The 21925-nt window shown below is 26.6% G+C and overlaps 3 protein-coding genes across 3 annotated transcripts; all 3 read right to left on the bottom strand.

The window, feature by feature from the left end:
* Positions 1 to 1759: 1759 nt before the first annotated feature.
* On the bottom strand, positions 1760 to 2498 carry OCT59_001672 (uncharacterized protein; the record flags this gene model as incomplete). The annotated part of the gene is made up of 2 exons (XM_025325369.2): positions 1760 to 2221; positions 2292 to 2498. The coding sequence occupies 2 exons, from the start codon at positions 2496 to 2498 to the stop codon at positions 1760 to 1762; spliced, it is 669 nt and encodes a 222-aa protein (XP_025181510.2).
* Positions 2499 to 13385: 10887 nt separating this feature from the next.
* OCT59_001671 (uncharacterized protein) lies at positions 13386 to 15777 on the bottom strand (the record flags this gene model as incomplete). The annotated part of the gene is made up of 11 exons (XM_066143989.1): positions 13386 to 13400; positions 13502 to 13813; positions 13889 to 13984; positions 14372 to 14551; positions 14652 to 14851; positions 14931 to 15026; positions 15112 to 15153; positions 15222 to 15327; positions 15392 to 15469; positions 15556 to 15651; positions 15754 to 15777. The coding sequence occupies 11 exons, from the start codon at positions 15775 to 15777 to the stop codon at positions 13386 to 13388; spliced, it is 1245 nt and encodes a 414-aa protein (XP_065995195.1).
* Positions 15778 to 20579: 4802 nt separating this feature from the next.
* OCT59_001670 (Ubiquitin-conjugating enzyme E2 1) lies at positions 20580 to 21488 on the bottom strand (the record flags this gene model as incomplete). The annotated part of the gene is made up of 7 exons (XM_066143988.1): positions 20580 to 20584; positions 20674 to 20766; positions 20852 to 20893; positions 20958 to 21063; positions 21133 to 21210; positions 21278 to 21373; positions 21465 to 21488. 7 exons carry the CDS (start codon positions 21486 to 21488, stop codon positions 20580 to 20582), a joined length of 444 nt encoding a protein of 147 aa, XP_065995194.1.
* Between the last annotated feature and the right edge of the window lie 437 nt (positions 21489 to 21925).

Raw genomic sequence — 21925 nt, 5'->3', positions numbered from 1 at the left:
CATTGAGTCGGGGAGTTCACAAATTTTACTTAGGAGGGTACTGGATTTATTTGTTTGGGTTGGGTAAGGGTGAGCAAAGTGGGTAATTCCTTTGAAATTACCTGCTTTTTCTTTTTTATTTTATTTTTATTTTTATTTTTTTTATTCCCTTTTTTTTTCTTTTTTTTTTATTTCTCTTGTTCACTTGATAACCAACTCAAGCAGATAACATCCTACTTTGTTATTAGTAAAGTCTGCTAATTCTAAAGGAGGAATTGGCTATGTCTTCTTTATGATTAAATAAAAATTTAGCACACTATTAATAATTTTTCTTTTCATAATAGGTAAATGCAGAGATTTACAATCACTGGTATTTCAATTTTAAAAGGAATAATATTTGGTAAATAATTAATTTGAAAATTAAGAATATTATATATCATGCATTTATCTTTTTTCTTTTTTCTAGTTAATGGTTATACTAGAGATACTAATTATGAATAAACTGAATCATTTACCACTAAGATTAAAATATTATTGCTTTAGGTGGTGATTCCAGTATGTTGTGATTAATATACAATAATTATATTTATTATATTTGAAAATTTATTATTTTTTTTTTTGAAAATAAATTTTATGTTTATTTATATAATTTCAGATCAGTCATATGCATGATATTATTGACTGAAACTTTTATTGACTTATATTTTTACGAATACTATTAATACTATTGATAATTTATAACAAGTTCAGGTTATTTATATTATTTTATAATTGACATTCGGATATACACTATTGGAAACGTAATAAGACATTGTAATTTATGGATGTGTTGTTAATAGTAATGCTGATAATACTGATTTAATGATTTAACAGGCAAATATACTATAGTAAGCTACTGAAAATATATTACCATATACATCACTTATTATTACTGATGACCGAATTTGTCTCAGAACAGATATAGGAATTAATTACACAATTATTTTTTCATTGAAATTTTCGCAGTATAAATAATTCTGCAGGCTTTATTAAAGGAGATGCAAATTTCCTTAGGGAGCCAAAGGAGGTTTCAAATGACATTATTGACTTGGTAACATTTTTTTTCCACTTTTTTATTGGTGAATGTATCATATGTTAAAGGTGCAATTAATAAACATTATCTTTTATACAATAATGATAATTTCATTCTGTAAATTATCCTATCATGTAGCAAAGTAAATAATTTATTATTATTTTTTTTTTTCATCAAATATAAAAGTTATCCCGATGAAAAATAATATAACACTATTCTTACTAATGAAGGGTAAGTGATTAATCATTTCAAATTATTTTATTTTTACGTAACAAAAATGAGTTTTCAATATAAAAAAATTATTGATGCTTGAAACTTACAAAAAAAATATAATACAAATAGGGTATGCTCAGAACAGTGGTTTTAATCTCTAAAGTACAGTACTAAGAGAATACGCGTAATTGTATTAGTTTGTGTTACAAAAAAAAGTACATTTACATTGACCTTCCTTTGAGTTTTTAGATTTCATAAAAAACTAAGTTAGAAAAAAAAATATATTTCACTTTTAACAAGCTACTTTAACATAGATAATCGAATTTTCTCTATTATCATAGTTTTCATGTTTTTTTTATTTTATTTTCATTTTATATTTATATTTATTTTATTTTTTATTGTTTGTCTTTTTTTTTCATTTTTTTTATCATAATATACTAGAAGTTCGACCAACAACTCGCAGATCAATAATATCTAGGGCTGCACGTACTATTATTATTTCCGCAAAGAACATAAAAAATACTTATAAAATTTTTCACTAGTGTACACTGTGAGTATCGAAATTTGTGTGTTAACTATTCTAAGAAAAAATTTTTGAATAAAGGTGACAGTATTTAATTTATTATCACATAAAGTATGAAATTTTTTAGGTGTAAATCCATCTCGACTTCCTCTTAGTAACAATTCAAGTTTATATGGTAAATAAAATTCTCTTAAATGAGAAACTCTATGATTAATATCCACTTTATCGATCCATCTTGAAATAATTGAAACAATATTTGAATTAACAAATTTTGAATCGTTAACTTTAATATTTCTAGGAAGTAAAATGTTTTCGGTTGATACATTATTAGGTTCCAAATAAGAACTTAATAAATCTTCATAAAATTGACGTTTAAATAATTTTTGATATGGGCGAACTTTTTGTAAGAATTCAATAGATGATAAACAAAAAATCTGATAAATGGTAAGAAATGTTGTATAGTATTCTCCGTAGGATACCTCATTTTAATACATGTTCTCAAACTTCAATTTCTTTCATTTGTAAATCACTTTTAATAAGTTGAACTAAAGATTTTTTAGGAATTGGCGTGAAATCAAGTGAGTTAAATATTTTATCCGTAAATTTTGCAATCAAGTTCGTGCAGAATTGTTGAATTACTGTTAGAGAAGTAAATTTGAAAGCTTGTTCTGTGAACAAGTTCAAAATGTTGTTCCATCCATTGAGATTCATTTTCAATTAAATTATTTTGTAAATAATCGATTAGTTCTTGAAGAAGAAATTCAACTGCAGCTAGTAGGAATTTAAGAACATCCCCGAAATGTCTAGTTTATCCAATGAAAGGATACCGCCATAAATATACCTTTATTATAAACGATTATTTTTAAAAATTTAACAGTTTAAGATTATGGTAAATTCATTAAGATGTTATATAATTTTTTTTTACTTTAAAAATAATTTGAAAAATATCAGGTGATATATTCAATAATTTAAAATGAGCTAAAACATTATCTATTCTTTTTATTTGAAGCCAAAACCCTTCATAAATATGGAGAACGGCAATACAAAATATTCATATGTGCACGAAAAAATTTCACATTAGTATCTTCTCCAACTTCAATTTAATATCATAATATTCATTGTCTTCCAATAATTCATTATAATTTTGACTTAATTTTGAAAGAAATTGTGTTGATATGTTTTAATATTTTTTTTTTTTTAAAAAAAAAGTTTTAACGGAAGGAAAATGTATTAAACTCTTTTTAATCCAAAGTAATATGATTTTAATTATGATTAACGGCAAAAAAATTGTTTGAAAAAATAAACGTTTAGAAAAGTTTAAAACTTGTAATTTGAATACTATCTTCTTTGTAAGTTTATAATTATTTCAAAGTTTGTATAGCATTAAAATACCCGGGTCTAAATCAATATACCCGATTTAAGAACATTCCGATCATCGAGTCAAAATCAATGAAAATTGAAAAAAAAAACGATTACGTGAATTTCTCTGTCCGCCATGTGATCGTCACCCAATGAAATTGCAGATTTTAGTTTTTCGCTCCGGACTTACAAAGGTTAGTACTGTATTTATTTAAAATTTTTTTAATTTTTTTTATGAAGAAAATTTGTAAAAAAATTTTTCAAGAGTATTTTTGCTAAATCATATGAACTCGGCTAGGTGATTAATTACCGTCATATGAGTATTATTATCTGTATTAAAAATTATATGTTGTATCATGTTATGCTTTGAATTTTATGACCTGAGGATTTTTACCAATATGGAAAATCATATGAATATAATAATTAGTCAGAGATTTAGTGTTAGTGTTGTCAAAACCCCCTTACGTATAGTTATTATCATCCACCCCTACGTTAGAGACCGGCATTATTGAACAGAGTTTAATTATGATTGCGAACTTTATAATTGATAAGATATAAAAATATTTAAAAAATAAAAAAAATTTCCCTTCTTTTATTTCTTTATTTTCTTTAAAAAAAAATTGCAAAATAACTAGCTATCATAAGTTCCAATTTCTCTGTGTCAGCCATCAGGCCATAAATCAATTAAATCTTGATCTTGATCATAATTATAATTTAAAAAATAAAAAATATTTTAAAAGAAATTTATTTGAAAAATTTATAAAATTTATTTAAAAAACTTTTTAAGAATCTATTTAAATATTTTTAATGGAAAAATATTAAAAGGTTCTACTATGAGCCTCAATAAAAAATTCTTGTTCAAATAATTTTTTATAATGTCTTTTAATTGGAAACACTGCTTCCATCACAGATTTTGTTACATCGCGAAGTTTCTTTTATAAACTTTTGTAATAATATTCACAAGTTTACTTCAATTTCGGTCTTAATTCCAAATTGAATCATTAATCCTCGTGCGTAATCCAAAATCCATATAATCTTTGATCGAAATTTTATAAATTTGAATTAAAACTTTTTGAGATTCATGATTTTTCTTCCATAAAATCTGGGCCGTTTTAGGAAAATCCACGGCATTAGAATATATTTGTGCAATACGTCTATATTATCGTTACATTTGTTGTATTTCAACTATCTTGGTTTTCGAGCCCTGATATTCATAGGCTCATAAGCATTTTTAAAATTAATTTTTGATAGGTTATTAATAAAAAAAAAGAACCCAATTTTTGTAGTTTGTTCAAAAAACGGGTAAATGGACAAATAATTCGTTGGTATTCTTTAAATCTCCCTTTCTAGTTAATTAAAAGAAAGATTTTTTTTATAGAATTACAATTTACAAATACCCTGATTTCAGGTTCCTTTTATATTTGAACAAAAATATTTCATGATCCCATAAACAGGTAAACGACCAAACGATCAACAAAACACTTGTTTGTGATACGCAGATGATGTGGCTGAAATAAACAAAAATTTAGATCTTTTTTATTAAATATCAAATGAAAAAAAATTTTTTTTTATTAAAAATGACAGAAACTTCTTACATTAATTAAAATATTTTTTTTTCGTTAAAATAAATTACAGCCCCAAAAAAATTTTTTTCGGCCCATTGGTAACATTGTGTAATAGAATATACAGTATGTTTTTTTTTAAAAAAAAGAATAACGTTGGCTATGAGCCGCTGATCGGTTATGATTTTTTTAGTAACCGCGTTGTACCATCATATCCTGAAATGCATTGCATTTTTGACAATCATATGAATTGACAAGCCACGTCAGGAAGCCACATCAGGGACACAACTAAGCAACCATTTTTTTATTTATGTCTTTTTAAAAATATAAAACTTATTATAATTTTTTTAATAAAAATTTATTAAATCTACGCTTGAAAGAAACATTGCAATTTTGTAACTATAGCTTTATTTCTTGTTAAATGTGGCAAAATTTCCCAGTAACATAAAAAACAGTTACCGCATTTCACAACATAAAAATTTGTAAATTAATCATACGATAGATACATTTTTTTTTATATGGCTGTACATAAATTCGTCAAATATCTGATAATGACACAAAAAAAAAGGGTTATTTTATCCCTATCTTATTCCTTTTACAGAACTGAATTACTTAAAATGTTCCATTCTACTTGTTTATTGATCGGATATTACATTTTTTAATACGTATCCTGTATCTATGAGTAAAAGGGTCAGTGTCCCCGATTTGTATCCATAGTCAGAATTTTTATCAATCTATTTGCCATAAATGTAGAACAAGATGAGAAAATCATTTTTTGTAAATATTTTTTAAAATATTTTCAATCTTTAATTCTCTTTTTTTTTGTTTTTTTTTGTACCGAAAAATATATATAACATATTTGAACATATGCTTTCGTACTACAAATATATGCAATTACCAAAATTAGAAACAATCAATACTGAAATACTTGGATCGGGTACAAATGCTGTACAAACTTTATCCGTGAAAGAGGCTTATTTGTGTGAATAATTTCAATAGATGATTACTAATTAAGTTTCATTGATGTAACAATTATTATGAAAATATAATCCTAAACTGGTGGGAATATTCCACATCAATTATGGATTGATAAATCTGTCGGCATTACAAACCAAACCATATATGACACATCGATAGACGATCACCAAAGTGAATAAATTTTCATTGATTAAGGATAACCATTATTCTTCTACTACAATAGCCCGAATAGATCATCCTCAAACGTTAATATATTGAAATTTCGAACGTTTCAAACTTTGAACGTGTTCACATGAAAAATCATATTTCCAATTGGAATATAAGCCCCTAAAGCCCTAATAAAATAAATTATTGTTTTGATCACCAGATATTATAAACTAAATCAAACAGAATCAGCATCTTAACAGCCTTACCGTTGGCTGGTTTTTTACACAGAAAAAACAGCAAGCCGCCAAAGCCTCTAAAGTTATTAACTTAGCCACACATTATAAACTTGATCATATGCAAGTTGTTATCATCAGCCTTATCACTAACTGGTTTTTATTTTCAAATTGGAATATGCAAGCCGCCAAGCCCCTAAAGTCCAATTATCATTTTGATAACCAGATATTATAAAATAAATCCATTTTAAATAGGGTTGGATCAGTTGGTTGGATCGGTCCCAGCAAAGATCGGTCCTGTATCGGTCTTGGGACCGGTCTTCACGGTCTGAGATTTGAGGACCGGTCCAGACCGGGACTGATTATATAAAATTTATGATTAATATAAAAATGAGTTTTCAATTTCGAAATATCAAATTTTTCACATTGATGCTTTAAAATGTTAAAGTTACAATATGCAATTATTTTGTGTTACATGATCAGCATCAATTTGATAATTCCCGTTGCAATTTTGAATTTTTTTTTTCATATTTTTGATAGTCGTATAAGGTTTTAAAATTATATCCAGTATTTTTACTCTTAAACTTTGAGATTTTATATATTTGGGTCATACTTAGTTTACAATGACAACAAAGGTAACTGGTAATAAATAATAAATTAATATCATAATTTTTAGTGCGACCTGCATTTCATTATCTCGTTGATTAAATAGAAAATTTTAGTAATACTAAGTAAATTAAAGATGGTTACAGTAGTTTTTTGTTTATATTTAGGAATTTAATATGGTAATAATTAGTTAACAAAAAATAATAAAATAATATGTATTGAATTATGAATTATATAAATTATATTTTACAATAATGTAGCTATTTATATTAATGATTTGACGTTTGAATGTAGAATGAAATTAAGGAATTGTGAAAAAATAATTATCAATAATAATTGATTAATCTTTTTAGAAGTATTTTCGAAAAAAACTTTAATATTATGAAAATGTTACAAATATTTTATAAATTTTATAATTATTTCTTATTATTTATATTATGTCAATCTTAAACTTATAACCAACTTAGGAAAAATATTAAAATATTTGAACAATTAAATTGTATTAGAATCTGTTTCATTTCATTTATTATTATTCTTTTGATACTCATTTTACTCGATAAATTATTAATTTAACTAAATCATTTGAATTAAAATCTTTATTAAAAATCTGGTGATTATTTAGAGAATTTCGGATATGGATTTGGTTATAATAAATTTATTATTAAATCAACAATTTCTTCAATTTATTAATTATCAAATATTGTAAAAATAATAATTTTTTTTGATTTTTATGAATTTTGAAAATCAACTATTTATCCAGCGTTCAATTTAATTGATTTTTTTTTAAAAAAAAACAATTTTGTGATATAATATTTTATTTCTTTATTTAATAATAACAAAAAAATTGAAAGAAAAAGAAAAAAAATAAAAAAAAATAAAAATTTGGGGGAAAGAAATCGAATTAATAATCAAAAAAAAAATTCCGATTAAGGTAAATTTTCATTAACCGAAATTGGATTAGTTGATTGGAATGCACACGGTCGGATCAAATTGTTTTTGACCATAAATAGATCAGGCGGAGGCATGTCACGGGTTTTAATTATATGGCATGGGATTTCAAGTTACACAATTCAAATTAATCCCAAACGTCAAACAAATTTTTTTTAGTAATATAGATATATAATTTCTTAATAGATTTTATATTTACTGATCATGGAATTAATTATTAAAGCTTAAAATGGATTATCTTTTAAGGAACAAAAAATCGAATCTACAAAGATTCGTTAATCGATTCCAATCCCTATTCAAGAGGCTGTTCCTAATAAAATAAAGAAAAAGGAGATATTCGTGAATTTTTGGCTTGAGTCAAAATGTTAGTCGGAAGTCTCTAGTATGTATAATGCAATTATCAAGGATTATTTCTTACCAGAACCAGAAGATGATTCGGAAGAAGATCGAGGTTACATTTTGTTGATCAAAGTCAGATCTTTGGACAACTGCATGACGTTAAATCATATCATTTAGAAGAATTTCAATAGAAGTATTGATCAATGTGTAGACGAAATTCCACAAAAGTTATTATGATGTTGTTCCAGAGTTTTTTCGAACTTAATAAGTTTACTTGCGATATTATTGGACGATGCAAAAATTCCATTAGTCTCTGAAAAAGCGTTACCACGTGCTTTAATTTCCACAATGAAGTTAGAATAAATTTCGTTCTTAATTTTGCTGATCTCTGCAGTGAATATCGTTAACTTCAGATATATGTGCGGAAACTTTGTTGACAATTTTAGTATTGATTTCCGTATCATCTAAAATTGATGATGTTAAAAAAACTGAACTGTGATATTTTTTTCATATGGAATGATAAGAGCTACATGTAATTTTTTGTATATATGTAGATACTGGTTAGGTTTTACTGTATTATTAGGTTATTACATAAATAATGATTCTTATAAAATATTTTTCATGATTTGAAAGAACCAAAATAAAGTTTGCTATCAGTTATATGATAATTTTGACCAAAATATTTTATTGTAGCGTGAAAACAAAATTATTGGCTGATCTGTGTTATTCGTCACGTGGAAATCTGAGCATAACTATCAAATTAAAAATTTCGTTAATTTTGTTAATTTTAATTTAAGTGTTTGATTTTAAAATAAAAAAAATTTCAAAGTGTTGAATTAATAATCAAGTGGTTATTAAGTGTCATTGAATTGAAGCATTAAAGTTAAATTTAATAAAAAATAATTCGAAATGTTAAATTAAAAAAAAAATAATTTGTGTTAATAAAAAATATTTGAAGTATAAATTAATCTTTAAATTAAAAATAAAATTGTTCTTTTAAAATAAGAAAAAAATCTAAATTCGATCTTTTTAAATTTAACTAGAAAGTTTTTTATGAAGTTTCAGAATTTTATTTTCGCTCACATTGAAGCTGATTTCCTACAAAAAAAGGAAAAAAAATCTCCCTTTTTGAAACTTATCTGTGGCTCTAATCTCCAAGTTTGGGCCGATTTTCCTACAAAAAAAAAGAAGTTGAAATATATACATTAGTCGAAATAGGGAAATAGGACAATTCGACCTAAATTTGACTAGGTCGAACATAGGTCTAATGGTGCGGTCGATGTTTTCGGCGCAGCTTGACTGTAATATTCAAACTAGTATTATTTAGATATTATTTGTACTGTACTTTATCCAACCAATAGTAATAATATATTCGATCGACACAAAACTTCAAAGACGAATTGTGATCTAAGATATTTCTGAATTTAGTTTCAATTAATTTAGTTTTAATATTAATTTCAATTTTAAATTTATTAAATTTATTAAACACTTAAATATATACATATAAGCATATAATAATAATAATAAATAAAAAAAGTCAAAGTTTGGTCCACAATTTCGCAATCACGTAATTCGTATCCTGAAAAGAATGAACGTTAAAAATCATCTCTCATATTCATCCATTCCGAAAGATGCTGAAACTTAAAAGTAAAGAGAAAGAAACATTAATGAAATGTTTCTTATAAAAAAGATTATCTTCCCAAAATTATACTTCCAAAAGCAAAGTATCATCAAAACCTATAAATAAAAAATTTCAAATCCAATTTGCTATACCTAAAGAAAAAATCAATCAACACTCATCCAGTAAATATACGGTAAATATACTCGTTATTTATTATAAGAATAAGTGGACGTCCATAGCAAAGTTTATGTTTATAAGCAACTTCTTCCACAATATTCAAAGCTTTCTCAATATCAAGTAACACAAAACCTTTTAAATAAAAGATGTTAATAAATAACTATAATTTTTTTACAGTTCCTAAGAAAGAAAAAAATACAATACCTTAATTGACTTAAATACCTCTTTCAAGAGCTTGAAAACCATCAATGTAATCTTCTCTAAAGTATACTCTATTCAATTTTGTTTTAAAAATTTCAGTATCCGAACGAGCTTCACAAAATATTATGATTTATCGACATACATTGAGTTTTTCCTGTACCATTTTCGCCGACCAGTAAATAATATTTTCCTTCTGTATCACCTACTATTACACCACAAATTTTTGATATTCAAAATAAGCTTCTTTTATTTTTGATTTTAAAAGATAGGCGGGTTTTGAAAATGATTGTAATATCGTGCCGTTCATACCTTCAATAAGAAATAGTAATATTAGAAAGTGGATATTATAATTCAACTGTGATTTTGTATTCTCCAGGTATGGTACACTACACCACTAAATCCAACGGCAGCTATACCCATAATTGTAGTTAATACAGCTTCTTTTACACGAAGAGAAAACAAATCGGAAATACGAATTCTATATTTTTTTACGTCATGGCTGATTACATTTACTTAATGTGGTGATGGTGGTCTTGAGAGTGAGATTTTATACAACAAGTGCAGTTTTTGCGGATTTATCAATTAAAGGATTTGTTGGTACTAAATAAAATTTTTATTAAGAGAAATAATTTTTTAGTAAATTTAAAATTTTTCAAAATACTTTAATTCAAAATTAACCTGGATAAGATCCCAAACAATAGAAGCGTTCGTATCTTCATTATAAAATCTTTTTCTGATGTTGAATAAAATTAATTTTAAATGAATCATTAAACAAGAACGAATCATTTTTTTTTTAGGGTCAGCGTTAATATTCATTCTGAATAGCAAATTGTTTATCAGCTAATTTTTTACAAAATTGATTCTTAAATATTACCGATAAATTTTTATTGAAAAAAAAGATTTTTAGGAAATTTAAATATTTATGATACTGACATATTGTGTACTAAAAGTTTTTAACTAATAACGTTAAATAAAAGAAATTCCTAATAAGAAATAAGAAACAAAAACTTAAATTTCACTTTCACGAAAGAAAAAAAAATGTACATAGTTTTAGTGTTTTACGTCATTACGGACCATCATTGGTTCCCTAAATTACTAATTCTAATAGTTTAACATCTTTGCGGATGCAATAAACAAAATAAAAATAAAATTTCTAAGTAAAATATAATGTATTAAATCCCTTAGAATACGTCAAAACCACCTCAAAACACCTTACCCATTAGATTCGGCAAAAACCCATTAGATTCTGGAGGTGAAGAAAATGACAAAGCTGTGCGATTATAAGCCAAAACTTTTATTGAAAATAACTTACAAATAACTCTTTCACAGAGCAATAAAGAAAATCTGTATTTTTACAAGAGTTGAACGCGTTCTATTTGTAAAGATTTATATAGTCACGGTACTAGCATTTAAAAACTAGCTTTTTCTAATAGTTAATATGAAACTAAATAATTACATGGTCAATTTTATTAATTTTTTTATTCATTCAACAGCCGCTCACGCTTTTACCCATCAGCATGATAATGGTTCCCCATACTCCTCCCCATAATCCTCCACCAAATAACTTCTTTCTGCGCTCCACTTGTGGAAAATAATTCAAAAGTTCGCAAGGCTTAACACAACACATTAGGATAATTAAAAATATAATCAACGCCAAGGTCTTGATGATGTGCCAGCTAATACACTTTCCGAATTTAAAGAAATTTTGGTGATGGAGATACACAAAAAATTGGTTTTAAACTTTAGGTCTATGGGAAAGAAGTTGGTATCTATACGAATATTTTTTTTTCCATTTTTTTCTGGGCATATCATTATTATCCTAAAGCAAAGGGAAATTACAAGTGTATCTTTCGTGGTGATGGTGCATATCAAATTTTAAGTGAAATTTTGAATTCTGATCAATAGAGAATTCTGATTCACATGGTCAATCAGAAGAAATAGATCCTCTTGAGCAATTGATTCATCAACAACAATCTGAAAATCACAAGAAAACTAGGCGGCCAAAATATCTGCAATTAATTAGTAATTAATTATTACATAATAAAATTTGTACAGTATCGTACATACTCTCTCATAATTAAATGCTGCATCAGATGAAGATTTGGTTGAAGAAACAACATATTGAAAGTTGGAACCACATTTAATACGAAATTTTAATATATTCAATTTCACAACGAACAGTCTTCTTTATAGATGCACATCTCCAAGTTGTTTTACAATATAACCATACGGAATTTTATATTGTTGAACTGGTCTTTTTTTTCGTTTGTTATTGCTAGTGCTATTACAAATTACTGATCTTGTAGACTCTTTGGTCCAGTTTGAGTTCCATTAGGATAAACATCTTCTTTTATGATTACATAGTTGAAGCTACGTTTAGTGACTTTATTTACGCATTCATGATAGAAAATATTGTTGTTTAATGGGTAAGTGGAAACTTCTTCAATTTGAAATTTATCACCGTTTTTCTTGGTCAGTAATATTTTCTCTAACTGACATTATTTCCATTGTCAAAAAATAAGATTTTTTTTAAATATTGATAATCTTCACGTGTTTATTTATAACAGTTAATTGTTTAAATTACGTTTTTAATTTCACGAATTATAAACCTTCCATTCCGCCGATCGGCGATATGCTATCACAATATGAAAAAATAAATATTCATTGTCTTGGAGGCAAAGCGAACGAATTGACACAAGTTTCTTAATCTGCCACGTGATCACCAGCCAATAAAATTGTAAATTCGTTTCCTAGTAATAAAGACATTTGTAAGAATAACAAATTAAAAGTTCAATACTTCAATCTCATTTGTTAGTAAAAATCCAGTTTCCGATAATATTTTTTATAAATGAAAATCAATATAATTTCATTAAAAAATTTTAAAATTTTTAATAAATAAATTCTCAAAAACCATAAACCATTTTAATAAATATATATACCTATATAATATAAAATATAAAATAATCTTTTTAAGATTTAATGATGAATTGATTCTAAATTCTTATTATTTTGTCTTAAAAAAATCAGGTATTTAAATAAATCAGAATTCTCTTTATCTGTTAAATTATTTGCATCAGAAAATAATTTTTCATTAACAGTTGAAGTTGTATAGACAGATAAATACTTCATAGCAATACGGTATAAAATGGGAAATTTTTCTTTTCTTTCTTTCCACCATGTAAAGGGATTACTTTCCAAATCAATTTCTTCTAAATTTAAGTATTCGATAAACTCATTAACATGTGTGGGAAAAGTTAGTTTCTTTAAACTAGCGAAGATTGAACTTGTTCTCTGTTGGCTTTGCTCATTATCTCCATTTGTATCAGTTTCAGTTTCCATAGTTGATCTAATTTCTCTATATTTTATATACAAAAAATCTTCAGCTGCATGTCTTATTGAAGAGGATACAAAGGATAAATTTTTTATTCTAGGATCTAAAATGCTAAAATGAGTGAAATTTGGATCCAAAATATCTCTCCAATAATGATTTATAGCAGCAGAAAGATTAAGTTTTATCTTATCAATGAGGCCAGTGCAATCTACAGGTCCATTAAGTTGAATTCTTCTGCCAAAAGTTGATTGAATTTGAACTGTGCTATTGCCTTCTAAACAAAGATTATTTTTAATTTCAAGTAATGCAGGGTTTATTAAAGAATAGGTGCAATAGTTGCCTTCTCTTATAAGTTCAGTAATTTCTAAAAAAGGCTTTAAAATTGATTGAAGATCCCGAATCAATTCTTCTTCACTCTGATGTAGCATGATCCTACTAAACTTCCCATGATTTTTTAGAGGGAGACTGTGCGGATACCATACTGTTGGAAAATTCATAATGGTATGTAAAAGTTCTGCGGGTTTCTATAATATATAAAGTTATTGACGCAATTCATAAAAAAATGGGTTGATTATTATTATAATTGTAAATATACTTACAATTTCCACATTATCCTCTTCAAGAAATTCATTTAGCTTCGAGCAATCTACATAATGCTTAGCACGTGCTATTAATGCTTCAGCTGGTTTCAATGCCTTTCCAATTACTAGTTGTAACGTGTGATCAATACAACCTAGCCAGTTTGGTTTTTTCATGTTAAGAATTGCATATTTTAAATTACTTTTATTAGTGGTTGTAATAGTAAATATTAAATCACGAATTTTCCATCTGGATATCACATCTTCAAGAGCATCCAATATATGTTCTGAAGTATGGGGATATCTAACATAAGCAACATCTAAGGTAACATCGCGTAATTCACATTTTTGATCCAAAAATGAGCATGTGATACCCAAATAACCTTGATGATTTTTAGCTTTCCAGAGATCCACTGCCAAAGAAATAGATGTTGCTTCATTCTTGATAAGCTGCTGAAGTTGTGAAAATGACGAGTTATAGGATGCATGAATAATTGAATCTACTGTTTCTTGACATGGCATAATAAAAGCAGGATCGAGTTTATGAATAAATTGATGAAAATTTGTTCTTGAAATAGTATCCATATATTGAGAATTTTCTATTATCAAATCAGAAAATAATTCCCATAATTCTTTTTGATCTTCATTTGTATCTAATAATTCTTGTTCTTTGAAATTTTTCAACTATGAAAGGATTGAAAGATTAACAACCATTCAGTATATTATTTTATAATAGTTTTATTTTCTTCAGTTAACAATGAATAAAAAACTAAACCAAATTTACCTTTCCATCTTGGGTAACAATAATGTCATGACAGTTTTTCAAATGAATTATTGCATTTTCAATTGGCTTATCGTTCAAATTATAGATTTTTCCACATGGAGAATTGCCAGAATTTTCCATTAATTTACAGACCATATTTTTGCGAAGTCTACAACCGAGATGTTTTATTTCTTTATTGAAATATTCCAAATACCAAGTGCCTTATTTAGAAAGAGAGAATTTAAAAATAAGTGAATCATAAAAAAACAGAGTTTTCCTAATTAGATTAACTATATTTACTTTCAGCATCTTTGCGAATACAATTCCTAGCAATAAATTCATAAAGGTTACGATTATTTTTATACACATGAGCAATTTCAGGTACAGATGGATTATCTATTAATATTAATTGTTTATATTAGTAAGAATAAGAGAAATCAGTCAAGGAAATGACGAGTAAGATGATAGAATAATAATATACCATGGTTTGGATCGGTCAACAATGAATAAATTGACAATAGTACTTAAATAATAAAGAGTTGATTAAATTCTTACATAAAAAGAATTGCAACAATATTGTAGCAAATTTACCTTTTGAAATAGTAAACCCTGGCGACCATTCTTCATGTAGAATATCCATGCATATATGTCCATTACTGTCGATATTCGGATGGTAAATTCTTGTTATAAACTCAATCTAGTATGTATAACATGTGAATAAGTGCCCAATTAAAGTATGCTAAATATAAAAATAAAAATACCGCTGGTGGTTTAAACGGATAATCTAGAGGAAAATGAATATCAAGACTAAACTCACCACCCGAGTATGGTGAGTCAGACTAATTAAAGGTATAGAAACAGAATTGCGTGAGTCTTTTATACATTTGTATAAAGTTTGATACATAAGCTGCTAAAAAGTACTTACAGGGCCCATGATTGTCCCTTCCCAATGAAAAAGATCATCTTCGACAGGACCAACACTACAAAATGACGGTGGGTCATTTTCTAAATCTCTTAATTCCTAATATATAGATTAAAAATTAATAAGTGAAATTATCAAAACCATAGTTGAAAAATCACAATAAAACTAAAGCTGTAAAAAATGAAACAACAATAAATATACTTTATTAATTCTTCTAGTTGCCATCAGTTTCAAATAGAAAAAGTTATAATATTTGACTTTTTAAAGCTTTTAATATTCGAATACTTTGATTTTTTTAATTTTAATTTTAAAAATGTAAAAATTCCCAGTGTCGTGAGAATCTTTTTTATTTGGAAAATTTGTGTTACTGTCAGGCTGAATAAAATTGTGTAATACCCTGCATCAAAACGTCATCCCTAAAAAAAAATCTTGGTATCACGTGATCGTGCATCCTAGTATACTATACTTGTGGGAATTAACAAATACGATGATTAAGATGGTTGTGAAGATAAAAATATTACTAGCCAGAAAGTATGAATTATATATTACTTAATTGAGGTTACCTTAGTTTACACTCGATAACTTGTTCATAACGAGTACAATTTATATTCGAGTTGATAGGTAAGAAATAAACAAATTGATAATTACAATCGATATTCAGACGGTGGATTTTTAATATATCAGATGAAAAGTAATTGGAATATAAATCATTTAATGTAAAAACATAAACAATTAAATGAGTAGCATATACCCTGTTATAAATTGTTCAAGGAGAAAATCATCTAAGTATGAAGAGTCAGCCAAAAAATCAATTGAGAAATTAAATAGTTATATTAGATTAGCGTTTGCGTTTTATGTAGTATCGTGTAAAAATTATAAGACAAATAATTGTCGCTTACCAATGAAAAAACCTCTCATGTTCACTTGCGGTTGCGGGTGATAGGTAAGTGAGTTTACTCAGCTTTGTTTAAAATTTTTTATTATTTTTATTATTATTTATTTAATTTTATTTTTTTTAAAAAAAAAGAAAAAAATTTCTCTAACAAATATCGAGTTCAAAAAAAAAAGAAATATCAAAATAGACGAATTTTTTATATAAAGTACATTATATTATTTTCATTGCGGCGGATTAATGAAATTTGGCAAAAACCCTGGTGCGCCCTCGGGAATTAAAATTGACTTACAGAAACATTAAGCTTTTTTTTCTAAAAAATGTCAAATATGACGCACCTTTAACACTGGAAAAATTGGTTAGGTAACGGAAAAATTGGTTAGACGCAAGATTTGGGGTACAAAAAAATTTTTTAGGGTTAATTTTTGACTGTTTACTAATAAATTTGGGAAATTTGGTGACTAAAAGACTGTCAAATATTTATTTAATTTGACATGACGGACAAATTTAGGGTATTTCATAAATCTGCCGTGATGTAAGTTCATTTGATATCAAAATATTTGATACCAAGATTTTATTTATAATTTATGTAAAATTCAAAAAACTCTTGATGAAAAATTAAAAGCAGAAAATGTTGGATTTATTTAATCTATTATTCTCATATGTAATCGTTTAGATTCACTAAAAATTATTTTAAATCATTCAAAAGTTATTATAGTCTTTACTTTGTATATTTATAAATGTTAGGTTTTTTCAAGGTGGGTTTATAATTAAGTTCGCCAATAATACTTGGATTGTATTAATCATAAATCAATAAATGAATATTTTTAAGTAGCTCTTCAAGAATTTGGAAGAATATAATGAGAAAAACCGGCATCTCGTTCTTTATCAAAAATTAGAAACTCACAAGCAAATATTGAGAAAAGCAATATAAAATGAATTTCTCATAAATATCACTATTAATTTTGTTAATTTGCAATTCATGTACATTGACAATTTATTTAACCGATGATTCAATTTTATCTCGAAATTACGGATTTATGTAAATAATTTCTAAAAAAAATTAAAATATATTTAGTTTTTAAATGCAAATCTGACTACGGACTGACTTAGGTTTATGAATAATAATTAGATCATTTATTTGATGAAGTACTGATATTATAATATTTAGTTCAACACGATTTTGCATAATAAATTCTTGGAATATTGAAAAACATGGAAACTTATAAATAGTAGAACATGTAGTATAATACCTTCCGATCAGTCTTACTGTAATGGTTAATTAAATAATGATAATGATAAATGTGGATGATATTATTTGTATGTTATTGTACGGGCGTGCTTAATAATGATCTGATGTGGCACTCCGTGCCACATCATACCATTATCAAGCACGCCCGTACAATAACATACAATTAAGTCGTAAAATGTGGCCGGAGGTGCAGAAATTTGCATCTCAGCTGTGATCGTGCGGCTGAGTAATATTTACTGCATCTGCAAATTATACATAATTAAAAATTTTTAGAAATAATTTAATAATTTAAGTGGTAGGTCAAACTGGTCAGTAGGCGATCATAACTGACCTAACTGACTATTGTCATTCAAAAAGTGATTAAAAAAAGCGTCTTATAATCCATTTATAAAAAAATTAGTACTTTTAAATCAGAGAATTTTTTTTTATTCAAATAACTCCTATAAGGAAATGATTAAAGTGTAAATTACAAAAATTTAATAACACCTTAGTATATTTTTTAATAATTTTCATATTTTTGTCATGAGTTCATAAATGATTTCTGTCACTAACAATAATCAAGAAAGTTATATTGTGGTACACGATGTTTTCAACTTATAAAAAATGATTCTAACTCCTCTGGAAGTAATTTTGATCATGGATCACATGAATGATAAACTATTTAGGTGAATTTACTAACAATTTCAAACAAATTTTTTTCACTAAATATTAATAAATACTTTGAAAGATTCTAATTCATTATATTATAAAGATTCCTAATATTTGGACAGAACTTAATTAATATCATTACTTAGTGCTCCGAAAGATACGAACTGATTTGACTCGACTCGACTTTAGATCGGTTCGGTATTACAGCTGGTTTCATAATATACGGGACAATCGGGACATCTAGTCACATACCGACGGTACATTCGGTAAAACTCGGTAAAGTTCAGAATAAGGTAAAACTATCAGATCATCTCTCAGCATGGAGTAAAAGTAATGGGTGTCCCGACTGTGTCCCGTCGTATATTATCATTATTATAAAATCAGCTGTAATAATTTTAATGACCCGTGAGTCGTGACCCGCATGACCCGACCCGACGGGTCGGGTCAATAGGGTCATATATTTCCTTGTTACTCTGTATTACAGCTGTTTTCATAAGACCTGGGACAAACTAAATATTTGAACCCGATCCGCCGGATCCGCCGATCCGGTATTTTAGCTGGGCACGTGATCCTGATTTGATGTAAAATAAATAACTGAGTGGGTCGGCGGTCGGGTTCAAAAATTTATTTTGTCCCAGGTCTTATGAAAACAGCTGTAACACGAGCCAAATTATAATATCGGCCGAAATTAACATTGTAGTTGGCTATTAGTAAAAATACATAGTAAAGTAAAGATACTATAACATAACAACTAGAACAAACAATCAAATTAAACTGTGTATTTAAAACTTTATTAACTTCTTCATTAAATGTTGATATTAGCTCAACTAGTTAATTTGTATTCAATTGCTAACCTTATCATGTAAGCTTTTAGATTTGATTAATAAAATTTTGAATTTTATATTAATTGAATTGTTAAAACTCAACGAATTTCGTAAATCTACTCGATGATATTACTAAAAAATTTGAATAATCTGGGTTATTCGAGTTAACTATACTTGGGTCGAGTCAGGGGTCGAGTTATAAGAAATGTGACATACGGGTCTTGATTTTTTTGTTTAGGTCGGGTCGAATATTTTCTTCAAACCCGACCCGATTTGACCTGGTAAGAGCACTAAATTCATTAGCATAAAATTCTTTAAAATTTCTTCAATTATTTTCTAATAATTTTATTAATAATTCATTTCTTGGAATACTTCAAGAGAAAAGTAATTTTTCGAAATCTTCAAAACAATCATTATTAAAAAATCAAAACCTAACATAATTTCTTTTAATTTGTGAGTTTAGCAATAAATAATAGTGATGTATTCTTCCACAAATAAGTATAAAGCTGTCCTCTAGATATCAGGAAATTTTTCTAATAAAAATAAGTCTTTCAAATATTCATTATTAAAATGTAATATTTCCAATTTCTTTAATTTCTTTTAAATTTTTCTGTGCAGAAATTAAATCCATTAATCCATTTGAAATATTTTTTACAAAAGTTAAACTTAATTTTTGTATACTATGACACATTTCTGATAACTGCTATGAATTTAATAGAATGAAAATTCTAATTGTAATTTAAGTTATCATAATAAATCGAAATGTCATTCAAATTTAATCCAGTATATTATTAAATATTTAAAGTTTATTCCAAATATATTAAACTTATCGTACATGTAGTAAAAAAAAATCAGATAATCATATTCTAGTATTTTTTAACTTCAATTTGATGTTTCAAAAACTCGACTCAATCGTCTTTGAATAGTACAAGTCGATCCCTGTGAAGCAACATTAGCAGTTTAACACTAAAAACATTTATTTACTAGGAAACGGAAACCTTAGCGCGATTTGGATGACGTCACGACCGTCACGTGAGGGACAGAATTCACGTGATAGATGATCATTTTCATAAGTGCGTAGACATTCCAGACAATTAATCGAGTGTTTGTAAATTTTTAACTATGAATATAATTATTTTATTTTAAAAGAACGATTTCACGACGGTTCTTGTCAAGTAAAAATTATTATATAGAACATGTATAATATAAAATTTAATTAATTTATAAACCTAAAATACACATACTTAAGTGAGGGAAATACTACCGGGTAGCGAATAATGTCTAATATTCGTATACCCAACATCAATCTGATTTCATAAATTATAATTGAAGTAACCAAATAATCATTAGATTTACAAAATTTACTTATATACTTATATGAATTGTGAATCATAAGTGACCGAATAATTTATTACACTAGTGAAACATGTAATTTAGAATAGTAAAAATTAGACATTAAAATGCAAATAAAATAAATTTTTTTATAATGTAGTTACTATACTCACTAGCATATTTGCGAGTCCATTCTCTGCAAGTAGCTTCATAACGAGTGCGATTAGTTTTATATACATGAGCAATTTCAGGTACAAGTGGATCATCTATTAATATTAATTGATTATATTGGTAAGAATCAGAGAAGAACGTCAAGGAAATGACGAATAGGATGATAGTATAATAATATACCTGGGTTTGGATCGGTTAACAACGCACAAATTGACAATAGTACTTAAATAATAAAAGGTTGATTAAGTTATTACATAAAAAGAATTGCAACAGTTTTGTAGTTTACCTTTTGAAATTGTAAGTGCTGGACACCATTGGTCAGTTAGAATATCCAGGCTTATAATTCCATTACTGTTGATATTCGGATGATATACTCTTGTTGTAAAGGTAACCTAGTTTAAATAACATATGCATGAGTATGTAATTATTAAGATATACAAAACTATATAAATAAAACGTACCTTTGGTGGCTTAAACGGATATTCAATAGGAAAATGAATAACAACGAAAAAAACGCCTCCTGAGTATGGTGAGTCAGACTAATAAAGTAACAGTTAGTATGTATTTGTATAAAATTTAACATATAAACTAGCAAAAAGTACTTACAGGACCCATGATTGTCCCTTCCCAATGAAAAAGATCATTTCCGATAGGGCCAGCACTACAAGATGGCGGTGGGTCAAGTCTTAAGTCGTGAAATTCCTAGCAGGAGATATTAAATTAGTAACTAATTTGCCAAAAGTCTCAGTTTAAAAATTTGTAGTAAAAAAAAAAAATGAAACAATAAACACACTTTATTAATTCTTTTCAGTGCCATTTTGTTCGTTAGAAAAAAAATAAATAAATAAATAAAAAATAAAAATAAAAAATAAGGTTATCTTTAAAAGCCAATTTAAGCTTATTTATGCCATATTTGGTAAAATATTCCCATTATCACGGGTATCATTTTTTAATTAATCCTAAAAAAAATTTTTCTGTTTTTTGAATGTGATTAGTGTAATTATGTAACATGATCGTATGGATTTTTAACCTTTTATAATACTAATTAATTTTTGTTGCATACAACTAAATTATATATCGTCTTTGATACTGCGCCGCATTTTCGATAAAATGTTACGTACTTTAACAGATGGGTACTCCACTTAAACTTCAACATAATTAATAGTTACTATTAGCCAAATTTAAAATTTTTATATATTAATTCTTTATGGTACTTTCAGGATGGAAGTTTTACCCAGGGTATTGTATAATATT

Source organism: Rhizophagus irregularis, chromosome 10 (assembly GCF_026210795.1).
Source record: "Rhizophagus irregularis chromosome 10, complete sequence".
NCBI lineage: Eukaryota > Fungi > Glomeromycota > Glomeromycetes > Glomerales > Glomeraceae > Rhizophagus > Rhizophagus irregularis.
The sequence above is the reverse complement of the archived record's forward strand: the minus strand, read 5'-3'. Positions and strand labels throughout refer to the sequence as shown.